Source organism: Heteronotia binoei, unplaced genomic scaffold, assembly GCF_032191835.1.
Source record: "Heteronotia binoei isolate CCM8104 ecotype False Entrance Well unplaced genomic scaffold, APGP_CSIRO_Hbin_v1 ptg000047l___fragment_1, whole genome shotgun sequence".
Taxonomy (NCBI): Eukaryota; Metazoa; Chordata; class Lepidosauria; order Squamata; family Gekkonidae; genus Heteronotia; species Heteronotia binoei.
The window spans coordinates 192,440-217,492 of NW_026799982.1; the positions used below are offsets into that span (position 1 = coordinate 192,440).

Genomic DNA, 25,053 nt, shown 5'->3' on the forward strand with positions numbered 1-25,053 from the left:
CCTCGAAAGATTTCTGTTTTTTGTGTTTTAACAATTTATTGATAACATATGGTTACAAAACTTAATTATAAATTTTCTGTACTAACCCATATGATATTTCAACCCCCCTCCCACCAATGTTGACTTCCCCAAAGTTATAGATTAAGTTCAATACTAAAGGTACCACTAACCAATCAAAGTTCAATATTTTTTTTTCTCATTAATACTAAAAAATTGTCCAATGTCTTTTTACATTCCACTCTTTCTCCATATATCCTTTAAATTTCTTCCACTCCTTTTTGAATATATCTAAATAATAATCGCTTAGAGTTCTAGTTAGTTTATCCATCTCACTCCACGATAAAACTTTCACAATCCAGTCCCATTTCTCTGGTATTTTTTCTTGTTTCCACAGCTGCGCATACAATGTCCTAGCAGCTGAGAGCAAGGACCAAATTTAAGTCCTATCTACCTTTGGAAATTTTTCTAATTGTAATCCAAGCAGGAAAGTCTCTGCAATTTCTTTAAAGTCATAACCCAAAATTTTGGAGATTTCTTGTTGTATCATCTTCCAAAATTCTTTCGCTTTTTCACAAGTCCACCACATGTGAAAAAAAGAACCTTCACGTTTTTTACATTTCCAACATCTATCCGACATTTTCTTACTCATCCTAGCCAGCTTTTTCGGAGTCATATACCACCTGTACATCATTTTAAAACAGTTCTCTTTGATACTCTGACAAGTTGAGATCTTCATCGAGTTCTTCCAAAGGTGCTCCCACGTATCCATTTGTATTTCTCTATACACATTGATTGCCCATTTGACACTTTACTACTTCTTCTTCTGTAGACCATTTGCTGTAGACCCGGGGAGGTGGGGGAGCTCCCAGGGCCTGAGGGCGCGGGGATCTTTTGCAGTTTGGAGGAAGAAGCTTCTTGCAGGGGCCCCGAGCCTGCAGCTTGCTTCTGCAGAGGAGGGACCCGATCCCTCCTCCGTCTGGGGCTGCAGAGGTGAGAAGGTGCGCGGCGCGGGTGCATTGCATGCATGCTCCAGGCTCGGTGGTGGCATTGTGTGCACTTTGGAAGGGAGGGGGGTGGGAAATGGCAGTGCTGGAGGAGGAGGCGGGGGTAGGGGGTGGCAGCTCTCCTCTCCAACATCGATCGGTTCCAGCATTTGACTTTCAGCCATGACAAACAGCGGGCAAATTACCGTAAGACCAATCTCCAAGCAACAGGCATTTGCAGTATTCGCTCCATAAGACGCACACACTTCCCCCCCACACTTTTTTTGGGGAGGGAAAGTGCTTCTTATGGAGCGAAAAATATAGTATACTAAAGTCCATAATTCTCCTTTCTTTTAAAATCTGAAGAACATAGTGATTTGCATAGCTAAAATATTGCAAAACATCTTTAAAAAAAACATCACAAGACAATCAATTGAAACTATCCATATGGAAGTCTTTCAGCTAGAGCAAGCTAGACACTGAAACAGGTAGACAGATAACAGAGAAATGAACACAAAAATGTACCTAAAGAACAAGCTAGCATCGTAATTGAAGGCAGCTGATGCAGTCAGATTCTTGTGTTTACATGTTGTGTGGAAGCTCTGATAAAAAAATAAATAGTAGGATTTTTACTTGGGGTATTCACTTTCTAGTCCTACCTTCATATCTTACCCATTTCCCATTCCTTACCATGGAACAAAAGTGATCTGTCTCTACTTGTGGGCAGTACATAATAATCTTAGTTGTTTTGAGGCCTAGCATTTAGGAGTGTGAGGGGCATGCATATCAAAAACTTAAATTTTCAGGACATTTCTCACAATTTTTTTCTTTTTGGTATCCTAAATATTCAGGAACATTTTAGCAATCCCCATCCCCACCCCACATCCTCCATTAAGAAATTATGAAACCATTATTAACCATGGCTCAATTATTTCCTGTGGGTAGTAGACCTAACCTTTAAGTCCATGCTTAGCAAATGAGCTGTTTTCGGCCGGGGGGCGGGGTGTCCTCCAGTCCTTTTAAATTTTAAAGTGCCATTATTTTTTGAGAGAGGTATTCCCATACAAATAATTATCCTTTCATATTGAAAGGAAGGAAGATGCCACCAAAACACTCAAGAAAATAAACCATCCCAAGATAAATGTTTGTTACTTCTGGAATTTGGGAGTGCTTTGGGCTATTTCAGACATCCCTGAGCTGACTGAAAACAGCTACTTTCCACTTTATTTCTGGTTCCAGTATATTCAAGTGCATGCCTCTCAACCTATTTAATCCATAGCATCTGCTGTCTCTGTGAAGTAGTACAGTGCGTTATTTCTGAGGTGAGGTATGAACAGTGAAAACATGGATGTGTGTACCTTTTTGTAGTACAGGAAAGAAAACAACTTGAGCAGGGTGATCTTTTGTGAAAAAATGCTTGGGAGAAATGATGAAGTATGCCCATCTTCTGTTTTATATGGCAGTCTGCATAGTTGCATTTTGAAAAAGAAAACTGTCAAGGACAAACTAAATGCAGCTGAGTGTGTCTTTTAGCTTGGCACTTGGTCCCAAGTTGTATTAATGGTGTATCCATAATGTTGTTTAAACATCATTTCATTACCAGCATAATTTGATGTCTGATTCTTCAGTCATCTGAGCCCCATCCAAATTTTTTCTTTACTGGTGCAGCTTGTGCTGGGATCATGCTGTTCTATGGCTGCTTCCAATTATTTATGTAAAAATCTAATTCAAAAAATGGTTTAACAACACTCTGCTTATGACCCTAGAAGACATTAAATGGGAGAAATATCTGGAGAAACAAATACTTGGGGTGGAGATGGCAGGGTATTATAGCTTATTAGATATAGTTCCAAAGTAGTTATTTATAATAAGTAAGGCAGTTTTTAAATCTAGTCCTCTTGTTTATTATTGTATTCTAGTACGCACTTATCCAGTTAATTTAACAATTTTTGTTGACCTAACTAGCTGTTGTGTTTAAATTTTTATTTTTGAAAAAATTGTATTCCTATCAATTTTATTCCTTCATGGGTTATAGAATTATCAATACATTCCTGAGCCACAATAGAAACTCTGGCTGAATACAGACCACTTATTTGGACCAGCACAGGAACTCCCCAAAGCCAGATTTAAATCGCTAATTCAAACAGCACATCTTGGTCCCGCTTCACTCACACCCTTATGTCATCCTCTGGTGTCTCTCTGCCACCTTAAAAATCTCCAAAGCACTTCCCTGTTGCCTTTTCCGACTGTTTGAACAGCCAGGAAGCACCAGGGAAGCGCCTCCCATGTGCTCAAGCGACCTGACTACTCCTCTGGAGTGTGTACAGCCTGTCCCTCTTGGGCGCACACTGTCTGATCGCTCCTGGGTACCTCAGACTATGCCAGCTTTTTTTCTGAACCAGGAGGCTGCTCCCCCAAGCTGCCCATCTGTACCCAGCCTCTCTTTTTGAATTAATACTTCTGATTTGATTTATGTCTCTAGGGCTGCCAAGTCCAATTCCAGAAATATCTGGGGACTTTGGGGGTGGAGCCAGGAGACTTTGGGGGTGGAGCCAGGAGACACTGGGGTGGGGAGGCAGAAAAGCCGCCTGCAAGCCCCCCTCCCCCCAAAAAAACCCAGGCAGTGGGATTTCAGGAGATTTCGCCTTTGGGCAGCGGACGAGGGAAGGTGAGAGCAGCCCCGCCCAGGAATCGGCATCCTCAGAGGAGAGAAGAAGCTCACGTCTTACCATTGTCCAGTGACCGCGTCCACTGCGCATTGGTGCTCCGAGAACGCCAAGGCCCGACCGGGCTCTGAGGCACCGACGCTTCCCCAGGAAGGAAGAGGAAACAGTCGCTTGACCAACCGTCCCCTGTAAAGGTCCCCTCCTGCCATTCATAGGGCTGCCTACACCACGCCTGACAAATTCAGCCCTGAGCCCCCAAGAATTCACCTCAGATTTCACCTCAGAGGCGGAGGGAGCGGGCGACGCCTGAGCCCATCTCGGAGGAGCAGCTACGGAGAAGAGGCGGCAGCTGCTCAGCAGCGTCGCCTGCTCCAAGATGGGTGGCTCGCCACGCTCTTTGGCGCCGTTTCCCCCTCCCCCCGCTTCCATTTTTGTGGGGAGCAGGGGAAGAGGCTGGAAATTCTGGGGTCCCCCGCCAGGGCGGGAGGGTTGGGAAGCCTATATGTCTCATATCAGAATTTAAAAGGATAAACTAAAAAAGGCACACTGATTTTTAAAGAATTACGTTTTTGAGCAAGAAGATGCCACTTTTCAAGCTATTTTTTCTTTCAAGAAAGGTTAATTTAGTCAGGTGGTGCCTATATCCACAGATGGACCTGTTTAAAAAAATGTAAAGGGCAAAGGGGGCATTTGGGGATGCAAGCAGGGCTTTTTTTGTAGCAAGAACTTCTTTGCGCTTTAGGCTGCATCCCCCTGATGTAGCCAATCCTCCAGGAGCTTACAGGGCTCTTAGTACAGGGCCTACATCAGGAGGACTGGCTACATCAGGGGTTTGTGGCCTAATATGCAAAGGAGTTTCTGCTACAAAAAAAGCCCTGGTTGCAAGCAAAACAGAGTATGGGTTAGATGAAAATAATATGTACAGTATTATAGTTTACATTTTTTAGTAGCTAAGTTCAGTTTCTGACAGTGTTTTCTTAATTTTCCAAAAATACTATGGAGCCATAAATGACAGAAACAAATAAGATCTTTGTTTGGACACAACATGTTGTAGCTGAGCATGTATTGCCTTCCATTAAAATGAATTTTGACTTCTCACAAGACACTTGATTCTGGAAAAAAATTTAGTCCAAGTTCTTGGAAATTTCTAGCTTATGTGAAGCAGCCAATTAATTAGCACTTCTAAAACTATGCAAAGCCTTTTGTGTTCAAGCAAGCTGCCTGTCCTACATTCTTTGAATTATAGACATTTAGGTTAACTTAAAAACAAAATAAAACAGGGAACACATTTTCCAGACATTCTGGCATAAAATGATTCATGGCAGGGTTTATACATCATAATATTTTCCAGAAACACATGGCAAGTCTAACAGTGTCTTTTCCTTCTGGATTAAAGATATAAATGAATGTGAAAGCAGCCCTTGTGTCAATAGTGCCTGCAGGAACAATCTTGGTTCTTTCATCTGTGAATGTTCATCTGGCAGCAAACTAGACTCCACAGGCTTGATTTGTATTGGTAAGTCTATTGGTCATTCATTTCTAAAAATATGAATACAGTTGACTATTGTGGCTAGTTAAATGAAGAATTATATGAAGGTAAGTTCCTACTTGTAACAAAGCTAAGTATTACTCTCTATGAGAAACATCTGATTTAGTGACAGGATTGATCAGCTCTAGATGGGTCTGTCTTTTTCCTAAAAGAATCTAGGAACATCTGCCATTGGGCCTATCAAGCTGTATAACTGAAGGAACAAAATCATCCGAACAGTATTTCATGAAAAAAGCAAAATCCAAAGTTGCATTTAATTCAAATTATATTTTTGAAAATATGTAGTGTAGCCCAGTTTAGCTGGCAAGTAGAATTTTTAGGTTGACCTAAACAGATCCTAAAAGATACTTAATTGATTAATGGAAAAAAAATACATTTTCACACAAGGTATAAACTTCTCAAATTCACTGTTGCTGATTGTGGTGATTATGGCTGTCATATGTAGAACAGACAACTTCATAAAGGATAACAACAAAGGCTGCTAGCTATTTATTTATTTTTTACTTCAGTTATGGTCCGCTTTTGTAGCTGAAACTCAAGGAAGATTATAAAATGTTTATAAAGATATAGTAAAACAGTATAATGCATACAATAAACAATGCAGTAAGACCATCAGAAATTTTACAACTATCATGATGCCAAAATATAACATCAGCATTCTAGGTAGGATAGCTCTGAATGTCAGTTGCTGGGGAGAAACAGCAGGAACCTTGACCTTCTAGCACATGTGATTTAACAACTGAGATCTTTAGGAATAGTTTTCAGCCCCCTCCTCTCACACATCAGGAACACAAGAACCTGGCAGAGGTGAGAAATGAGAATAGTGCCTCAGATCTGAGCCAAGGGAGTTAGGGAAATGGTATGAATGAGGTAAATGCTTCTGCATTTATGACATGGCAGATGATTTGTTGCATCATCTACCCCAGCCTTAAATCCTCTGGAATCCCGGTGGGCTGCACTCCCAGATCCAAATCTTAAAGGGTTTATCAAACTACAAATCACATGGACAAACTCTTGGGGGGGAATTCTACTTTTCCAATTATTCTAAAATCTCTTGTAATATGCAGGGCCCTCTCCATTATCTCTGAATCACTACTCACTCTCCAGCTGTTCCTAACAACCCTACCACCCAACCCTATTTACTTGCAGAGGTGGGGGGGGGGTGACTGTAGATAGGTGAGAGGAGGGAAGCAAGCATTATAACCGAAAGAAGGATGTTCCTCTGTAAGAAGGACAAACAGACCAGTTTCTTCATAAAAGAATAAATGGATACAAATCTGACATTTAAAAAGAAACTCTAATATTCAGATAACAGTGGGGGAATATGTCAGTGTTGGACATTTTCTATTTCTGTCCTCAGTCACTATCCTTCAAGAAAAGAACTTCAAAGAGGTTTCAGCATGAAACAGCTGAGTTGGGATTTATTAAAAGGTTTCACACTGCCTTCCTGTTGCTGGGTCAAGCCTGAACCTGGGATTGTTATCACACTATAATTGTGACTATATTAACAAAACCTGTGGCTCCCCAAATATTTTAGGTGTTAAGTAGAGTGGCTTATTGTTGTAATTCTTCCTAATTTGATCTGAATTTTACTTAATTATATTCAACTATTTTCTTCCAACATTATATGTTCCCTTCAACATGATGTTGGTTTTCTTAAAACTTGTACCTAAAGTAATTGCATGATGGGGAAAGGTTATGGCTCAGTAGCAGAGCATCTGCTTGGCATGCAGGAGCTCCCAGGTTTAATCCCCAGCATCTCCAGTTAAACATTAGGTAGCAGGCAGTGTGAAAAACCTCCACCTGGAACTGTGGAGAGCTGTTGCCAGTTTGAGTAAACAGAATTGACTCAGATGGACCAAGGGTCTGTTTCAGTGTAGGGCAGCTTTATAAGTTCATGTGTTCATGAGAATCCATTCACAGTAGCACTTTCAGCTCTAGTCAGCCCCATAGCCAGGTTTTGAAGAATTGGGGGGCCCTGATTTTTTTCAGGGGGCACATAGTGGCCCCAAGCTCCATGGCCTTCTCTCCTACCACCACTGAGGAGAAAAGCTACCAGCTCGCTGCCATACAGCCTTCCCCCTCCCCACAGTTGCCCCAAGGTGATCCCTTTCCACCCCTCTTCCAGCAGTTCAGATGGGGAGCCACTCAGAGGTTTAGATACATGCTGCACGGTCTCCTGCCCTTACCTGTAGCATGATCCAGCTAGGCAAGCCCGGCAGGACAAGGTGGGGTGGTGGAAGGCGCCACCAATTCACAACTGACTTCTGGGACTACAAGATCTCTGATTTCTTCCTGTCGGAGGGTGAGCCAAGGCTGCCCAAGCACAGCTCCCACCCTCACTCGGGTGGCCAGCGAGACCAGACCAGAAAACCCCTGCAGGCGAACATCACCTCTCCACTGATCCCCAGCCCTGGACTGCAGCTGAGACCTCACTTGTGTGCGCCAGCCTACCCTACCCTGCCCTGTCTGGCAGAGAAAGCCTGCAATGGAGCCATCCGCTCCCTACACCCGTGGCCCCATTTGAGTGCCAGAACAGCCTCTTCTTGCAGGCACCCTCCAGTCCAACGTCAGCACAAGGCAGAGCTTAACTTTCAGTCCTGGGCGCTGAAAGTGCCCCGTTGTTTCTGCTTGTTGAGGGGTCAGAGATTTCTTCCAGTCCCTAAGGGAGCAGAAGCAACACAGAGCTTAACTTTCAGTCCTGGACGCTGAAAGTGCTCCGTTGTTTCTGCTTGCTGAGGGGTCAGAGATTTCTTCCAGTCCCTAGGGAAGTAGAACCAACACGAAGCTTAACTTTCAGTCCTGGGCGCTGAAAGTGCCCCATTGTTTCTGCTTCCTGAGAGGTTAGAGATTTCTTCCAGCCCCTAAGGAAGCAGAAGCAACACAGAGCTTAACTTTCAGTCCTGTTGTTTCTGCTTGCTGAGGGGTCAGAGAATTCTTCTGGCCCCTAAGCAAGCAGACGCAACTGTGTATGATCACGTCCCCTAAGCAAGCAGAAGCAATGGTGTATGATGACGGCAGAATGGAGAAAGATGCAGCCGAGGCATTGGAGGCTGGTTAGGGGCCCCTGCCTAGCAGTCAGGGGGCTGTGCCCCTGCAGGCCCCTTGTAGGTATGGGCCTGGGTCTAGTTAATGAAAGCTTATGCTGAAATGAAATGTAGTTAATCTTGGAAGTGCCACGAGTCCTGATTATTTTTTCCGCAATGAACTAACATAGCTTCCTCTCGGGAACTATTACCTTTTATTTCTTCGTGTCTCCTTCCTCTCCTCCTTTTCTGGAACCTGAAATGTAGTTCTGGCAGCATCAGGCATCAGAAAACCTGGGGAATGTATCCGTATGATTCCTACCAATGGATATGCTAGTACGATAGAATTTTAGTTATTAAGGGGAGAGACACACATATAGAAAAGTCATTCTGTCTTCTGGTGTCTTTCTTCTGGTACTGCAGCCACAGATATGTGGGGAGAGGGAGCAGTCAAAATGGAGATGAGAAGAAAGAGAGACAGAAAAGAGGATGAGCTCTCATTTAGATTATGGTCTAAATAGAAAAGAAAAGAAATGGTCTAAATGGGAAAGAAATGGAAAAGAAAAGATTATGGTCTAAATGGAAAAGAATTCAGGGCAATACACTTACTTTAGCATGGAAGGCAAACATTACAAGCCAACTGAATTTGTATTCCATAAGGAGGGAATACAAGCTTTGGTGGCTACACTAGTCTGAATAAAGAATCTGCCTGCCTCCCTCCTTAATTGAAAAAGTGTGGAACAAGACATATTATTCCACAGATTGATTAAGATCTTGTTTTAATTCCCTGTAGATAGTTTGAAGGGAACATGTTGGCTGAATATCCAAGACAATCGTTGTGAAGTTAACATCAATGGAGCCACTCTGAAATCTGAATGCTGTGCTACTTTGGGAGCTGCTTGGGGTAGTCCTTGTGAACGCTGTGAATTAGGTATGGTTTTTTACATTGTAAAGTTTTCTAGCTATGTGGAACATGCCAGAAATATGTGAGATATATAATTAATTGAATAAATAAATGGAATAGATGATGATGATGATGATGCCTCATTTCAGTCATCAGAGTAGTTACAGTGGAACAATGTCTGATTTGCGCAGTAATATTACTGTAAAAATCTTTATAACCAAGCACTTGATTATCCAGAATGCTCAGTTAATCAGCATCATCCAGAGGACAAGCCTCAGCACTCCACCATATCCGTGCATCTACTCCTGTTTCCCCAGTTGGCCAGTTTGATGCTTCCAGCATTGCTGGGCTTCTGACAGCTGGCATTGCCATCTGATGTCATCTTCAGCTGCCTCCTTCCCATCAGCTCTCTGGAGCTGAGTCTGCCAAAGGACTCCCAAGCACCTGGTCCACTTGTATTGCCAGCTGCATATGATGACTGACTGACTTGGAGGGGGTGGGGAGGTTCCCACCATGAGGTCTGTTGCCATGGCATCCCCATTAGAGTGGGATTTTAGTAGGTTCACGAATATGGTGGAGCGCAGAGGCTTGTCCTCTGGATGATGCTGATTAACTGAGCATTCTGGATAACGAAGTGCTGGGTTACGAAGATTTTCACAGTAATATTACTGTGCAAATCACTTGCCAGCTACATATGATGACTGTCTGACTTGGGGGAGAAGGTTCCCACCAGGCATGAGGGCTGTTGCCATGGCATTCTCAATAGGGTGAGGTTTGATTATAGCAGACTTCTCAAGGTAGGGCACAAGGCAGAGCAATAAGCTTGAGTATCAAGCACATTTGATTCACCAGAAATCCTTGTTCCTCATGAGGACTGATTAATAAAGATATTACTGTACTTTTAAATGAAATACATGCATTCTTTAAGCCAACAATGGCTTTTAATTAGTTTGAAAAATATAATATAGGATTCTCTATGTAACTGCACATAATGCAGTTACAGAGACAAGAAGATGTCTTTTCTTCCTTATTAAGGGTTTTGTTTCCCATTGTATGCAAACTTTTTGCATTGATTTCTTGATTTCTATACTTATGTTCTTCCTGATTATAGGATATGACATCTCTATTTTATTTTTTATTATTCTGTGATGGGTACTATTTTGTAACAAGTAGAGTAAACTCTGAACTATAATGATAACCAAGAGAAGACACTGCTCTTAAGCAAGGCCCTATTGCCGCACCCCTGCTGACTATCAGGGAAGCAGAGAGGAGTTCTCCAAAGCTGCAGCAGGGAAGACCCAGATCTTCGGAGACAGGGCCAGCAGCAGCAGAAGCCCCAGCCCAGGGCTGAGCATTGCAGCTGATAAAATAGGGAGGGGCACAGAGGAACCATGAAGGGGGGAGGGGTATAAGAGAGAGGCCAAGACAAGGGTCAATGATTAGTGTACGGTGGAGCTGGAGACTGGAGCAGAGCAACCCAGAGAGAGTGAGGAGCCAGTCAGAGAGCAGCCAGCCTAGGAGGAGATAGGATGAAGCTAACCTGGCCTCCCCACCTAATCTTGGGACCCTGGACAGCATCCCAGAGCAGGTGATCAGCAGGGTCCGGCAACTGCCGAGAAGGGCATGACATGGATGTACCATATTTATATTTTCTTAAAAAGAGCCCCATGCACAGAGTGGTAAAGGTGCAGTACTGCAGTCTGAGCTCTCTGCTCACAACCTGAGTTCGATCCCGGCAGAAGCTGGGTTCAGGATGCCAGCTCAAGGTTGACTTTGCCTTCCATTCTTCCAAGGTCAGTAAAATGAGTACCCAGCTTGCTGGGGGGAAAGTGTAGATGACTGGGTAAGGCAGTGGCAAACCACCCCATAAAAAGTCTGCCATTAAAACATCTGATGTGACGTCACCCCAGTCACCCCAGAAATGACTGGTGCTTACACAGGGGACTACCTTTACCTTTAACATTGCTCACATGAGGAGTTTGGGGATAGGAGAGACAAGTGAACTTCAGTTTTCTCAGTCTGGTTTCCACATCCACTCACTCATTCATGAAATTATTTCAATGAAAAAGACTCCAAGAGTAATTTAATGCTGTAAACTCTGTGCTATCACTTTTTTAAATAAATGTTGTTTCGTTACTCTCTTGAAGACACAGCATGCCCAAGAGGATTTGCCAGAGTTAAAGGAGTTTCCTGTGAAGGTAAGGTTATTATTTGCTGTTTGTTTGTTTGTTTTGGAGACTTCTCTCAGCCCCACCTGCCTCATAGGGTGTCTGTTGTGGGGATGGAAAGAAAAGGAGATTGCAAGCCACTCTGAGACTTCTTTGGGTAGTGAAAGGCAAGGTATAAATCCAATCTCCTATTCCTTCTCCCCTCCAGCTTCATTTAGCATATTGATTTTCCCAAAGTATAAAAAAGCTGATGTTCTGCATGTCTCATGTTAGACATGTAAGCTAAATTTTTATATGATCGTCATCATAGAAAGCTCTGTAAGAACTAGAAAGGACCCTGAAGCAGAATTTTTAATACTGGGGTGGTGGGTTTTTTGTTATTAAAATATCTTTTTGGTTAGGCAACTCCTCCTAATCCTCATAGGTATCATTTAATACCATTTGAAACCATTTGTTTTAGCCTCAAGGATCATATGAGAATCCTAGTTGAATCTAGAGAAGACACCAAATTATATCTCCAAGCTGTCCCATGTCCAACAATACTAAAGATCTGGAATATACAGATTGTTTTTTATTTTGGTGATGCAAATGGAGAGCAATGCTTTCCAATTTCTTTGAAATACTTGTTTAAATGTCTACAGTGTTATGTTCAAGTTTCTCCATAGGTCTATGTTGGACCAATTTGACTCCGTAAATCAAAATATTATTTATTTCATATATAAATATATTGTATATTAAATATTTACTGTTGAGTATGCCTTTCTTGTAAAATAAGAATAGACTGTAATCTGATATTTGTATGTCACATGAGATGTGAACGAGTGTGAAGTGTTCCCTGGTGTGTGTCCCAACGGACGATGTGTTAATAGCAGAGGATCTTTTCAATGTGAGTGTCCAGATGGCTTGACTTTGGATGGGACAGGCAGATTGTGCTTGGGTGAGTAATCAAGACATCCTACAGTTTTAGTTATGTTTGATTTTGAGCTAGTTCACATAGGAACTATATGCCTTGAATATTCTATCTCATTCCTTCTTCTTAAATCAAAAATCCACTTTTCAGTTGTTCTCCTTGCTTATTTGAAATGAACATGCAAGTCTTTTTCAACCATTTTGTTCCCTGTGCTAAAATTTTCTTGTTAAAGTAACACATTTTCAATGTTATCTTTATGCTTATTTTGTATAAATAGTAACATATATATTGAATAAAAGTGGAAAGAATCACAGATTGAGAACACCAGTAACAAAAGTGGGTAAATGAAAAGCCTCACAATGACCATATATGGGGGGGCGGAATTAAAGAGCATATTTGGGCATAGTGTTGAAGCTCCTCTGTTGACCCTCAGTTCTGACAGCCACTTCAAGCTTGGAAACTCAATGCTGCTATACCACCCACTTATCCTTTGTTTTCCTTGCCAGAGAAAACTACTAAGTGACCACCCTGGCTGTTTTCCTTTCCTTCCTTATTCCATGCAGCAGCTGTTAATTTTTACCTGCTGTTGAGAGATGGAAAAGAAGAACAGACCCTTTAAGTCCCATGTGTTGTTGGGCCAAGGGGGAAAAGCAGATGAAAGAAGACATTAGCCCTGTTTCACTCATTACAGTAAATGCATGTGCATTTGTAAGACAGAGTCAATGTGCATTCACTTTACAAATTAACATTGTATCAAAATAACTGCCTCCTCCCAACTTGCAGGACACAATGGCTTTGTTTATGTACTGCCTTCATGCATCCTTTTGGCAGCAGAAAGCAGTGGACAGGCTGAAGGGAAAGAGCCAGGTTGTCTGTGGCCTAAATGGAAGGAATTGAATTGAGCATGGGTTCCCTCAGGCACTAATTTTGGAGCTAATAACTCATCCTCCAGATTCTTTAAATTATAATAGATATTGTCCATTGCAACTTAAAGGACCATAAGAGAAAGCAGTATTTATTTATGTATTCATGCATTTAACTTATATCCTGGTCCTTCCCCACCAAGCAGGTGTCTAGGTGGCTTCCACAGTTAAATATACAATAAAAATCAACGTTTCAAGTTAAAATCCACATTTCGGATTAGGAACAAGAATCAGTCAGCTATACCAGATGGCACCTAAACAGTCCATCACTGGTAGGTAAATGGGGAGGCAGCTAGCACAGAAAGTTACAACTCAACAGATGGAAAAAACAGCCCCTGAGAAAAAGGGCAAGAAAGAGGAGGGTAAGTTCAGGAAAAGAAGGAATAGGGTAAAAAAAAAAATAAGACAAACAGGGTGGAAGGAGGGAGGAAAAGAGGGAGGCCAGCTATTCTTTCAGTCACTGTCCTTAACTATTGTTCAATGGACCAACTCAGTCATGCAGGCCTTGCAGAACTGGATCAAGTCCCACAGGACCCAAGTTCCACTTGCCAGAGAGTTCTACCAAGTGGGGGCCAGAGCTGAAAAAGCTCTGTTCCTGGTTGAGGACAGTCAGACCACTATGAGGCCAGGATTACTAATAAGTTGTCACGCGATGAGCATAAAACTCTCTCAGGGGTATATAATGAGAAATGGTCCCATAGATATAATGGTCCCAAACTGTTTAGGGCAAGTAGGTGTGATGACTAAAAATATCAAGAATAGAAACATTTTTATCTTTCTTGAGAGAGAAACAGTTCTAATTGTAAAGGAAGCAATTATATACCTTTAAGATAATGAGTGGATTTGTTTGTAGAAAAAGCAACTGTACACTTTTAAGATAGTTAATGGAAAACCATTTCTATTAGGAAGGATATAAGCATTTGAAAGAAAAGGATAATATTGAAAAATAATATGGAGATTTAAGTTTTTGATATATGCATAGTTCAATCCTGTGCGTGTTTACTAAGAAGTAAGTACTACTTTGTTAAGTAGAAGTTACTACCAAGTAAACAGGGAAAGGACCACCTAGCACATTATATTTAGTATCCATGATCAAATCCCACAAAGGTAATTTAGCATTTAAAAAGCATTTGGAAGAAGATGGACTGAGGCTGAACTGCTGAGGAATGATACTTTGACTCCATTTCAAAGCTGTGTCCTTGACTGAAATTTCTTGCCTGGAAAACAAAGTAATTATGATTCTGCCCATCTTTGTTATTTGCCATGACATCCAGTGTATGGGGTTTTGCATGCATGCTTGTCAGTTGGGGGATTCATCTGTGGGGAAGGACTCCAAGCACTACAACTTCAGTTCACCTCAAGATCCTTCATGGCTGCTTTTTAAGTAACAGATCATCTTTTTTAACTTTTCAAAACAGATTTTATTGGAAATGATTCATGATACAAGTGACAGATCTTTGATGTAGCATGTCATTTATGGCAAAAGTATTCAGACAAATACTATGCCTCAATATGTATCAATTAGGTTCAACTGGAAAAGACAAAAATACCAGGACTTTTGTTGTAGAAAAAGCTCAACAGGAACTCATTTGCATATTAGGCCACATCCCCTGATGCCAAGCCAACTGGAACTACATTCCTGTGGATTCCTGCTAAAAAAAAAAAAAGCCCTGAATACTACTAGTAAGAGTTGAAAGGAGTAGAAAAAGAGAAGGACCGAGCCTGAGATAGATCAATGCAATAAAGGGAGCCACTGCCTTTCGTTTCCAAAACCCAAGCAAGGCTATTAATGACAGGACATATTGGAGGTCATTAATTCATAGGGTTGCCATAAGTCAGAAATGGCAGCATATGATACATACAACATTCATAAGTGTTTATTGGTTGATTTGCAATTTTTCTATCTATCCACTTCTAAGAATTCACATTCAAGTTGTGCTTGTTTAGTGCTACTATTTTATGAAGCAGTAGAGAAAATATTGAATCCATTTTAAAGTGCTATAGCCAAGAGAGAATGAAAATTAGACACAAAGCTTAAAAAATACAGCAAGACGAAATGTAAGCATAATTCAGTCTTAAACTGAGGAAGCAATCATGTAAACCTGCTCAAGAAAGATAAAAGTAATAAAAGAGATGGGCTTGAGTTCTGTAAAAGTTATGGGAAATGACACCTAGAAACACCGGCTTGCTTTAGAGCACAGAGTGCTAACAACCTAATGTAAGACTTTTCATAGAGTTGATTTGGTTCTTCAGAACAACAATTGTTATATTTCAAGCATAGGCTGGAAAAAAGAAGTGGGTTCACTAATATTCATCTACAGGTCTTGACCAGGATGGTCCAGTCTCATTAGATCTTAGAAGTTAAGGAAGGTTGGTCCTGGTTATCACTATGATGAGAGACCACCAAGGAAACCTGGGGTTTCTGGACAGAGGCAGGCAATGGCAGACCACCTCTGTTTGTCTCTAGCCTTGAAAACTCCATGGGGTCAGCATAAAATGGTTGTGGCTTGACAGCACTTTCCACCACCATGTCACTTTATTGTCAGAAATGTTTCCCCTATGAAACTATAACACTTTACTTCAGGCTGGCATTTCCCCTCTCTTAATTAAAAGTTATGATTAGGAAACTATACCTGATTAGTGTTTTGAGCTCCAAAATCCCAAATATTTAGAACTGGACTTGCTACTATGGTGATCGGCAAATTCAGGTGTAAATCTGTGTTAAGTGTAACATATATTCATAAACTGATTGTCATGTTGCCTTACCTTTTGTTGATGACTTCTATTCATGGGAGCCAGAATCTTCAGTGAACTGTGGTCAGTTTGTGTCATATAAGTATAGCACACCTTCTCTGCACTGTAAATGGATAAACACATTTTTCTGTTGCATGTTGGTGTTAATATATTCTGCTAGCCATTTGTTATTGTTAGGGATGTATTTGCTCAGTACAACAAAGGTATTAAGAGATCAATCCTCCGCAGGTCTACATGGGTATGTTTATTGGGGCTTAGCTCACTCCCAGGAAACTATTCTTAGGACTGCACTATTAGTCATTTATTTGGTGTTGTGGAAATTTAGAACTTAGGCTCAAACTTCAACATGTGGTATTACTTCTGTTTAACAAACTCCATAGATATCCGCATGGAACAGTGCTACTTGAAATGGGATGAAGATGAATGTGTTCAGCCCGTTCCTGGAAAATTCCGGATGGATACTTGCTGCTGTGCTGTAGGTGCTGCTTGGGGTTCAGATTGTGAAGAATGTCCTAAACCTGCCACCAAAGAGTATGAAATATTGTGTCCCAGAGGACCAGGGTTTTCCAATCGAGGAGATATTTTAACTGGCAGGCCATTTTATAAAGGTAAAATTACACTCTTTATGTATTAGTGAATTTGAGTATTAATTGTTCTTTTTGATTTATCATAGAAAATCATGTATAATAGAATTTTATGCAATATTATAGTATGTGCTAAGTATCAATATATCTAATTTTCAACATGACCAAATCTGTAGCTAATTAAAATCCAGAGATTGGAGCAAAAAAAAATACACAAGACTTTCTGCAAACCTATCAAAAGCTCCAGATTGAATATGATTTTTTAAAAAAAGAAATCTGCAGAAATGCAAAGCCTGCAGCTTTGAAAATTGAATGGCCTCAATGGCTGTTGCTAGGGAACCACAACAGTATTTGTGGTTTCATGCCTTGATTTGTGTCAGTAGAAGGAAAGGGGGAGGGACAGGGTTCTTTCCAGGGTTGTTTTGGCCTTTGTGGGAGGACTCATCAGGGCCAAACTTGGCAACAACCGGTGGGTGACTGTTACTACACAACGTGCATGACACAGTGAAGATTGGCTGCTTGTTGCTGTTCAACAGCAGCCACCACATGGAAACCGGTGTTGTATAGTGGTTAGAGTTTCAGACTAGGATTTGAGAGACCTAGATTTGAATTCCCACACTGCCATGGAAACTCATTGGGCTACTTGGAGTCAGTCACACATTCTGAGCCTAACCTACTTCCCAGGGTCATTGGGAGAATAAAATGGAGGAAAAGAGAGTAATACTTTAGGTCCCCATTGTGAAGAATTGTGGGATATAAATGGAGTAAATCAATATAGCTGAAGAGGAGGGGCAGATAAAAGGTAGGTTGGTTGGTGGACAGGAGAGAGGGACATATGAAGAAATAGACAAGAGGACGGAAAGAAGAAATAGTGTATGCACTGTGTAAAGTGAAGGGTCCCTTGCAAGTCTTCAGAGGTTCCTAACCATGTAACAGGGCTAAGCCTGGTGGCTGGCACCACGCAATTGGGTCATAACTTTCCTGGATAAAGGCTCTCTAGAGAGGAAAGGAGGAAAAGCAGAAGATGGGCAGGTATATAAAGGTAGGTGGGTGGTTATGTAGGAAGGAAAGATAGAAACAGAAAAAGGTGAGACACTATGAAGGCCTTTAGGGATTCAGAGAAAAGAGAAACAAGCTCTCTTTTTACAATGCAGAAATTTAAAGTGTTGCATTTATCCCTGCCCAGCATGGGATGGGGAAATAAAAATGAGCTCTCTATTTTACAGTATGAAAAAAAAATGTATAGGTTCTTATTCAGCTTGGAGAGAAACAAGTACTCTTTTCTCCAATGCAGGGATTAAAATATATTGTTTCTGTCCCTGCTCAGCTTCCCTTTTGTAACTTCACTGTGTACCAATTTTACTGAGAGGGTGGGATGGATAAGGAGTCACAGCTGATCCCCTGATCAACTGTGAATCAGCTTTTGACCAACAGGCATCTGTAAACTTGTTCAGTAGCTGTTCAAGTTATTCAGTGCTATCCAAAGATATCCCTAATCAGCTCACATTCTGATTGTGAATGTCCAACACTGTAAGCTGAACAAATTCATTGAGCAATTCATGGCATCCCTAGACATATCTTTAGGCCTATGGAGGATTGGAAAGCCAACTAACAACAGGTGAACTCATTACATGCCCTTAATGCCACTCAATTCTGTGCCGGCATAGTGGTTACGCTGGTGTGGTGCTGGCAGGCCCTGCCACTGGCATATCTTTGAGATAGGCTGGCATAGGACTTGATTGCCATCTAAAGACTTTTCAGGATAGTATTTAGGATTGCAGCTTCCAGTTTCTAAATACTCAACTCCCTTATAGGGTTAATATATGCTTTCTCAATGACTTGACATAACCCCCCCTAAAATACCAGTCTGATGTAAACCCCTAAAATACCACTCTGCAGTAAGAAAGAATGAATTAGAATTGCCCCATAGCTTTCTCTCCCCCTGTCCTCCATTGATTCCAATGGATGTGATTATTTCCACAGAGGAGGGGAAAGTATTTAAAGGGACTGTTGGAAACAATCACATCCATTGGAAACAATGAAGGACAGGGATACCTTCTTCTGGGGCCCATGGAATTGGACCCCCTGGGATTAAGGAGAGGCACCAGCAGCTATGTTGCAAATTTGGTGCCTCTACTCCAGACAACAGCCCCCGTAGAGCCCCAGATACTCAGATAGGATCAATTCTCCATTTTAGCCTTTGGAGACCATTGACAATAATGGTCTCCATAGGGTATAATGGAGCCCAAAAATTCTACAGTCCTGAATATTTTCTGAATCTGGATTCAAGAATATCAGGAAATACCAATTTTTTTCCGGTTCAATATGCCCAAAATCTGAAAATACAATTTTTTTTGTTCACACCCCTATCTCTTGCATACAGTTCTTCCTATAACAATGATCTCTGTAGGCTCCCTTAGCGATTTTGTCAATTGGAAACCAGTTTCAGATGTAATTTGTTTTTTTGCATCTTCAGCTGTTATATACTGTTAACTCTCTCTGTCACAGAGAACAATAACTTCTAATTTAGAGTGTTCACCATCACATTAGTGTACTTTTAACATATAAGAATAGTCATGCTGGAATCAGACCAATGAACTATCTAGTTCAGCTTCCTGTTTCCAACACTGACTAGTAAGATAGGGGTTTTGTATCAATTGCTGAAGTGAAATACCTGGTGCATGTACATGAATAGATTACATTGCTGTAATTAACTTAGGTGCATGTACTTGAATAGATTACATTGCTGTAATTAATTTAGGTAAAATCTTACTTTTTATGTTTGTTTAATAGATGGCTATCTGAACTACATAAAATATAGAAGCAAACCATTATATGTTTTCACATTACAGATATAAATGAGTGCAAAATGTTCCCTGGCATGTGCACAAATGGCAAATGCAGAAACACAATAGGAAGTTTCAGATGTAGGTGTAACAGTGGATTTGCTTTAGATATGGAAGAGAGAAATTGTACGGGTAAGTGTTACTTTTCATTGTTTAAATTTTTTTATGTTTGAAATGGGCATCCATAAAAAATTCTGCCAAATTTCAGGGCAAAATTAGAGTTCTTCCCTCCTGAGCCCTTCCCTGTAGGTAGCTTGCAAAACATTTTTTCATTGAATCTCATGGGTGGAAAGCAGCTGGAAAGGACACAATTTTGAGCAAAAACAGAAAGGAGAGAATTAAACATGCTTTCCCTACTATTCCTTTACTTAAACATGCAGTGTTCTGCAATTGGCATCCATTTAAAAAAATCGGTGGGATACTGTTGTTTATGTCTTCTTTGTATTATGTCGCTAGACCCAGACTAAAGTGTGATCTGTTTTTTCTTGTCCCCATGATCTGTAAAATACTCGTGCCATCCTGAAAAGACAACTAAATGAGGTCCAACAATTATGAAGCCTTAGCCAATGTACACCAAACATCAGTGCAGAAAGAGGCACTTCACTAATATTTCTATATTAAACATTGTCCTGACCTAACAAATAAATCAATGTCTGGAATGGTCTTCTTCAGAACAGCCGAGATTGGGGTTTAACTTGACATCTTCTCCAATTATGATAAATGGATGTGTGCATTGTAGTGGCTGCATATTAAAAGTAGAAAGAAATTTGTTGTGTAGCTATGGAAATTGAATGCACTGGGTGGTATGGTGTGTAAATCAAGGTTCTGTATATCAGTATAGCAGGTGATTTCCTTGTTTTTATAATGATTGCTTTGTTAAAAATGCTCTTGCTGTTAAGCTTAAAGCAGTTCTGAAACTAGGAAAGAAAAATATCACCAATGATCTTTTCTCTCTCAGGTGCCCAAGGACTACTCTTACCAATTGATAAAACCACTTTCTAGTTGGAAAATAAGGTTGATGTTCTGATTTTACTAAAAGGCGAATATCCCAGTATACCAAGAAGGGCCCTCTTTTGGGGGCAAAATGCAGGGTTTTACTAGAGCTCTTCAGGAGACTTTAAACTTCTTTTAAATCTTACTTTTTATTTCTTCCTCTTACCCATTATTGCTATTAAGTGTTTCAGGTAATGAAAAGTGGAACAGGAGCACGAACAGTTGAAGAAGAGTCTTGAATCCATGTCCAATCCATGCCTGATTTTCCTGTGGACAGACTTCACATACCTCATATAGATTCAATTTTTAGTAGTCATGTTCCCCTTTGTCATTACTGTAATGCAGTACTGTTCAGCCAGTGAGTTGGGACCATGCTTGCTACGTTAAAAGCTCTAGAGAGCTGTTATTTTTTAGCACAGCCTGTTCATAGAGAGCAAGTCCACCACACTTCCTTGCATACTTGCATACATGCTGAGATGAGCAGCTGAACAGTAAAGTGAGGTTATTCATGGCTCTGATCATTTGCTGTTGCTTCAGTAAGATTCATCTCTCAGCACTTGGTTTGTAATTTCTGTCCATAGCTGCTACCCCAAATGCTATCTCTTGTTTTCTTTGAGAGAATTAGCAAGGGGACAGAGCTTGTGAGAGAGGTAATCTAGCAAGATCCTCTTACCAGCATTTATGGGGATTTTTCCCTTAAAGAAACTCTGAGAAATGAACCAGGCAGTGGTTTATCCAGAAACGTTCTTTTCATTGAAAGAGGAAAAATACCACTGAGTTGCACACATACAGAAATTCATGCACACTGGAAAGCAAGTGCACAGGCTAAGAAATGTAGGAAGGAGCAGGAATTCAGGAGGGTTTGGGGGGAATTATAGTTACCAATCCAGAAGAGACAAGGTCCAGGGAGAAGAGCAAGATGTCCAGCATCTTGGGTGTGCAATTTGGATTCAGGGAAACACACAATTGTATGGGACAGAGCATGTTTAGTTATATGGCAAAACGCTACCTCAGGGCATGATGACATGATTGTCCCTTAGAACAATATTCTGATGGGATTAGCTGGAAGTAAAACAATGTGTTGGGAAACATTGAATAGTGTTCCAGTAACTGACAACAATCTGGAGAAACTTGTGATATTGTGTATGAATATAGCTAATGGTTGCTTATAGGGTTGCCAAGTCCAATTCAAGAAATATCTGGGGATTTTGGAGGTGGAGCCAGGAGACCTTGGGGGTGGGGACAGGAGACATTGGGGGTGGAGCCATCAGCAAGGTTGGAACAAGTACAATTGAACTCCAAAGGGAGTTCTGGCCATCACATTGAAAGGGACTGCACACCTTTTCAATACCTTCCCTCCATTAGAAATAATGAGGGATAGGGGCATCTTCTTTGGGGGCTCATAGAATTGGCCCCCTTGGTTCAATCCTTTTGAAACTTGGAGGGTGTTTTGAGGAAAGGCATCAGATGCTATGCTGCAAATTTGGTGCCCCTAACTCAAAGAACACCGCCCCCCCCCGCAGAGCCCCAGACACCCGCAGATCAATTTCCCATTGTTTCCTATGGGAATCGTTCTCCATAGGAAATAATAGAGTGCCCAGTAGACATTTCCCTTCAAGGGCCTTCAAACCGGGGAATCTCCTGCCTCCACCTGGGGATTGGCAACCCTCCCTCTCTCACACACACACATACACTTACTGGGTCTGGTTACTTGCTCTGAAAATGAAAGCAAAACAAACGGAAGCTGCAGTTGACCTTCCCCATGAAGTGCTTCCTGCTTCCCGCTCAGCTTTAAAGCACTCAAACAACAGAAACACACATTTTAAAATGGGACCTGTTTGCAGGTTTCTAAACCTGCCAGAGTGCTAGAGGTACATGGTGACTGTGGGGGCTGGGCTTCCCCCTGCTGGCCAGCTGACTGAGGACATGGGGAAACCTGTAAAACCGGGGAATCCCCCGCTGGGACCTGGGGATTGGGAAGCCTACTTGACGACCCTTTGTTGTTGGAAGGGAAAGCTACTGGAGATGGCTGAAAGGTGTTGTGGTTTCATAATTATGGTAATTATGGTAAACAAATCATGCAAACCAAAACTTTCTAGAGATTTCAAATCTGGAGGGAGTGGAACTGTTTGGACCTCGCAACAGTAGATATTCAGAAACAGTGTTCAGCATGATAAGAACATAAGAGAAGCCATGTTAGATCAGGCCAATGGCCCATCCAGTCCAACACTCTGTGTCACACAGTGGCAAAAAAAATTTATTTATATATATACACACACACATACACACACACACACACACACACATTGTGGCTAATAGTCACTGATGGACCTCTGCTCCATATTTTTATCTAAATCCCTCTTGAAGGTGGCTATGCTTGTGGCTGCCACCACCTCCTATGGCAGTGAATTCCACATGTTAATCACCCTTTGGGTGAAGAAGTACTTCCTTTTATCCGTCTTAACCTGTCTGCTCAGTAATTTCATCAAATGCCCACGAGTTCTTGTATTGTGAGAAAGGGAGAAAAGTACTTCTTTCTCTACTTTCTCCATCCCATGCATTATCTTGTAAACCTCTACCCATGTCACCCTGCAGTCGACGTTTCTCCAAGCTAAAGAGTCCCAAGCGTTTCAACCTTTCTTCATAGGGAAAGTGTTCCAACCCTTTAATCATTCTATTTGCCCTTTTCTGGACATTCTCTAATACTATAATATCCTTTTTGAGGTGCGGCGACCAGAACTGCACACAGTACTCCAAATGAGACCACACCATCGATTTATACAGGGGCATTATGATACTGGCTGATTTGTTTTCAATTCCCTTCCTAATAATTCCCAGCATGGCGTTGGCCTTTTTTATTGCAAACGCACACTGTCTTGACATTTTCAGTGAGTTATCTACCACAACCCCAAGATCTCTCTCTTGGTCAGTCTCTGCCAGTTCACACCCCATCAACTTGTATTTGTAGCTGGGATTCTTGGCTCCAATGTGCATTACTTTGCACTTGGCCACATTGAACCGCATCTGCCATGTTAACGCCCACTCACCCAGCCTCAACAGATCGCTTTGGAGTTCCTCACAATCCTCTCTGGTTCTCACCACCCTGAACAATTTAGTGTCATCCACAAACTTGGCCACTTCACTGCTCACTGCTTCACTGCTCATGATGTATACTTTCGCCATATGGGAGAAATTAGTTCATCAGACCCTATTGCAATGTCTGAACCTGGGACATTGTTAACTAACAGTAGGTGTGGGATAAAGTGGTGCTCAGGTATGACCAAACATTCATATCAGGATTAACTCAATTCATCATAGTTTTCAGATATTGGTTGTACTTGATTTTTGTGCATTCCAGAAAACAATATTAGCTCAAGTTAGATGAGAGAAGAGCTTTGCAGTTCTAATCGATAAGAACATCAGACAACAGGAAGACAATCACACTTTAAACCATTTTCTTTGAAGGTGTCTAAAGTATCTCCAGTAGTATTCAGGGCTTTTTTTGTAGCCAATCCTCCATGAGTTTACAGGGCTCTTAGTACAGGGTCTACTGTAAACTCCAGGATGATTGACTACCTTGGGTGGGTGTGGCCTAATATGCAAAGGAGTTCCTACTACAAAAAAGTTCTGGTAGTATGTTTTCACAAAGATGTCTTATCTTGGAAGTAGTATGTCTGAAAAGGATTTGGGAGTCTTAGTGAACCATATACTAAACACAAGTTAACAGTGTGATTCGGTAGCTAAAAAGGCCAATGCAATTTTGTGCTGTATCAACAGAAGTATAGTGTCCAGATAATGCAAAATGATGGTATCACTTTGCTTTGCTCTGGTTAGACCTAACCTAAGGTAGTGTTCAGAGGAGGGCAATGATGATGGTGAGGGGTCTGAAGAACAAATCCTATGATAAAAGGCTGAAGGAGCTGGGTGTGTTTAGCTTGGAGAGGAGAGGACTGAGAGGTGATATGATCACCATCTTCAAGTACTTGAAGGGCTGTCATATAGATGGTGGTGCTGTGTTGTTTTCTGTGGCCCCAGTAGGTCAAACCAGAACCATTGGGTTGAGATTAAATCCAAAGAGTTTTCAATTAAATATTAGGAAGAACTTCCTGACAGAGCGGTTCCTCAGTAGAACAGGCTTCCTCAGGAGGTGGTGGGCTCTTCTTCTTGGGAGGTTTTTAAACAGAGGTTAGATGGACATCTGACAGCAGATGTCCAATGCTGATCCTTTGAATTTAGGGAGAGGTATTTGTGAATTCCCTGCATGGTGCAGAGGCTGGACTAGATGACCCTGGAGATCCCTTCCAAGTCTATGAGTCTAAGGGAGAGGATTCTTATGGGCGCCACCTCAACAAGGGAGGACAATAACCACATTAGTCTTTTGGACAAGATCATCTCTATAAGAGATTGTGATAGAGGTATCCCAGATATGGCTTTGCTAGGAACTATGTGTCCTAGGCTGATACAGCCCTTGGCAGAAGGATTTGCAAAAGATGGAAGTTCAATTAGGTGTGTTCGAATACTGGGACATCATAACTTCAGGGAGTTATTACTTTTCCTCCTGAGACAGAGGTAAAATTTCCATTCTTCCAGGTATTCAGAGGACACTAATCCAATTAATGTTTGGCTGATCTGTACTCTTAAGCGTATGTGGGGAAGTGGGCAGAGCCTCACAGGAATGTTCATTAGTCCATAATAATTGTTTGTTCTCTTTAAGCGGATTTGATACTCAGTTATATGTTGGTAAAGC

The 25,053-nt window shown here is 41.4% G+C and overlaps 1 protein-coding gene across 2 annotated transcripts in view; it reads left to right on the forward strand.

Moving 5' to 3' along the window:
* The window catches only part of LOC132590489 (fibrillin-2-like), a 314,238-nt gene that overhangs the window by 166,652 nt on the left and 122,533 nt on the right, over nucleotides 1-25,053 (forward strand). For both annotated transcript variants that reach the window (XR_009556697.1, XM_060263396.1), the window contains exons 15-20: nucleotides 5,046-5,165; nucleotides 9,018-9,155; nucleotides 11,276-11,326; nucleotides 12,108-12,233; nucleotides 16,264-16,491; nucleotides 19,320-19,445. Coding sequence is in view for 1 of the 2 variants with exons in the window: in XM_060263396.1 (XP_060119379.1) it covers nucleotides 5,046-5,165; nucleotides 9,018-9,155; nucleotides 11,276-11,326; nucleotides 12,108-12,233; nucleotides 16,264-16,491; nucleotides 19,320-19,445 (789 nt within the window). In the remaining variant the exon portion in view is untranslated. The remainder of the gene's footprint in view (nucleotides 1-5,045; nucleotides 5,166-9,017; nucleotides 9,156-11,275; nucleotides 11,327-12,107; nucleotides 12,234-16,263; nucleotides 16,492-19,319; nucleotides 19,446-25,053) is intronic.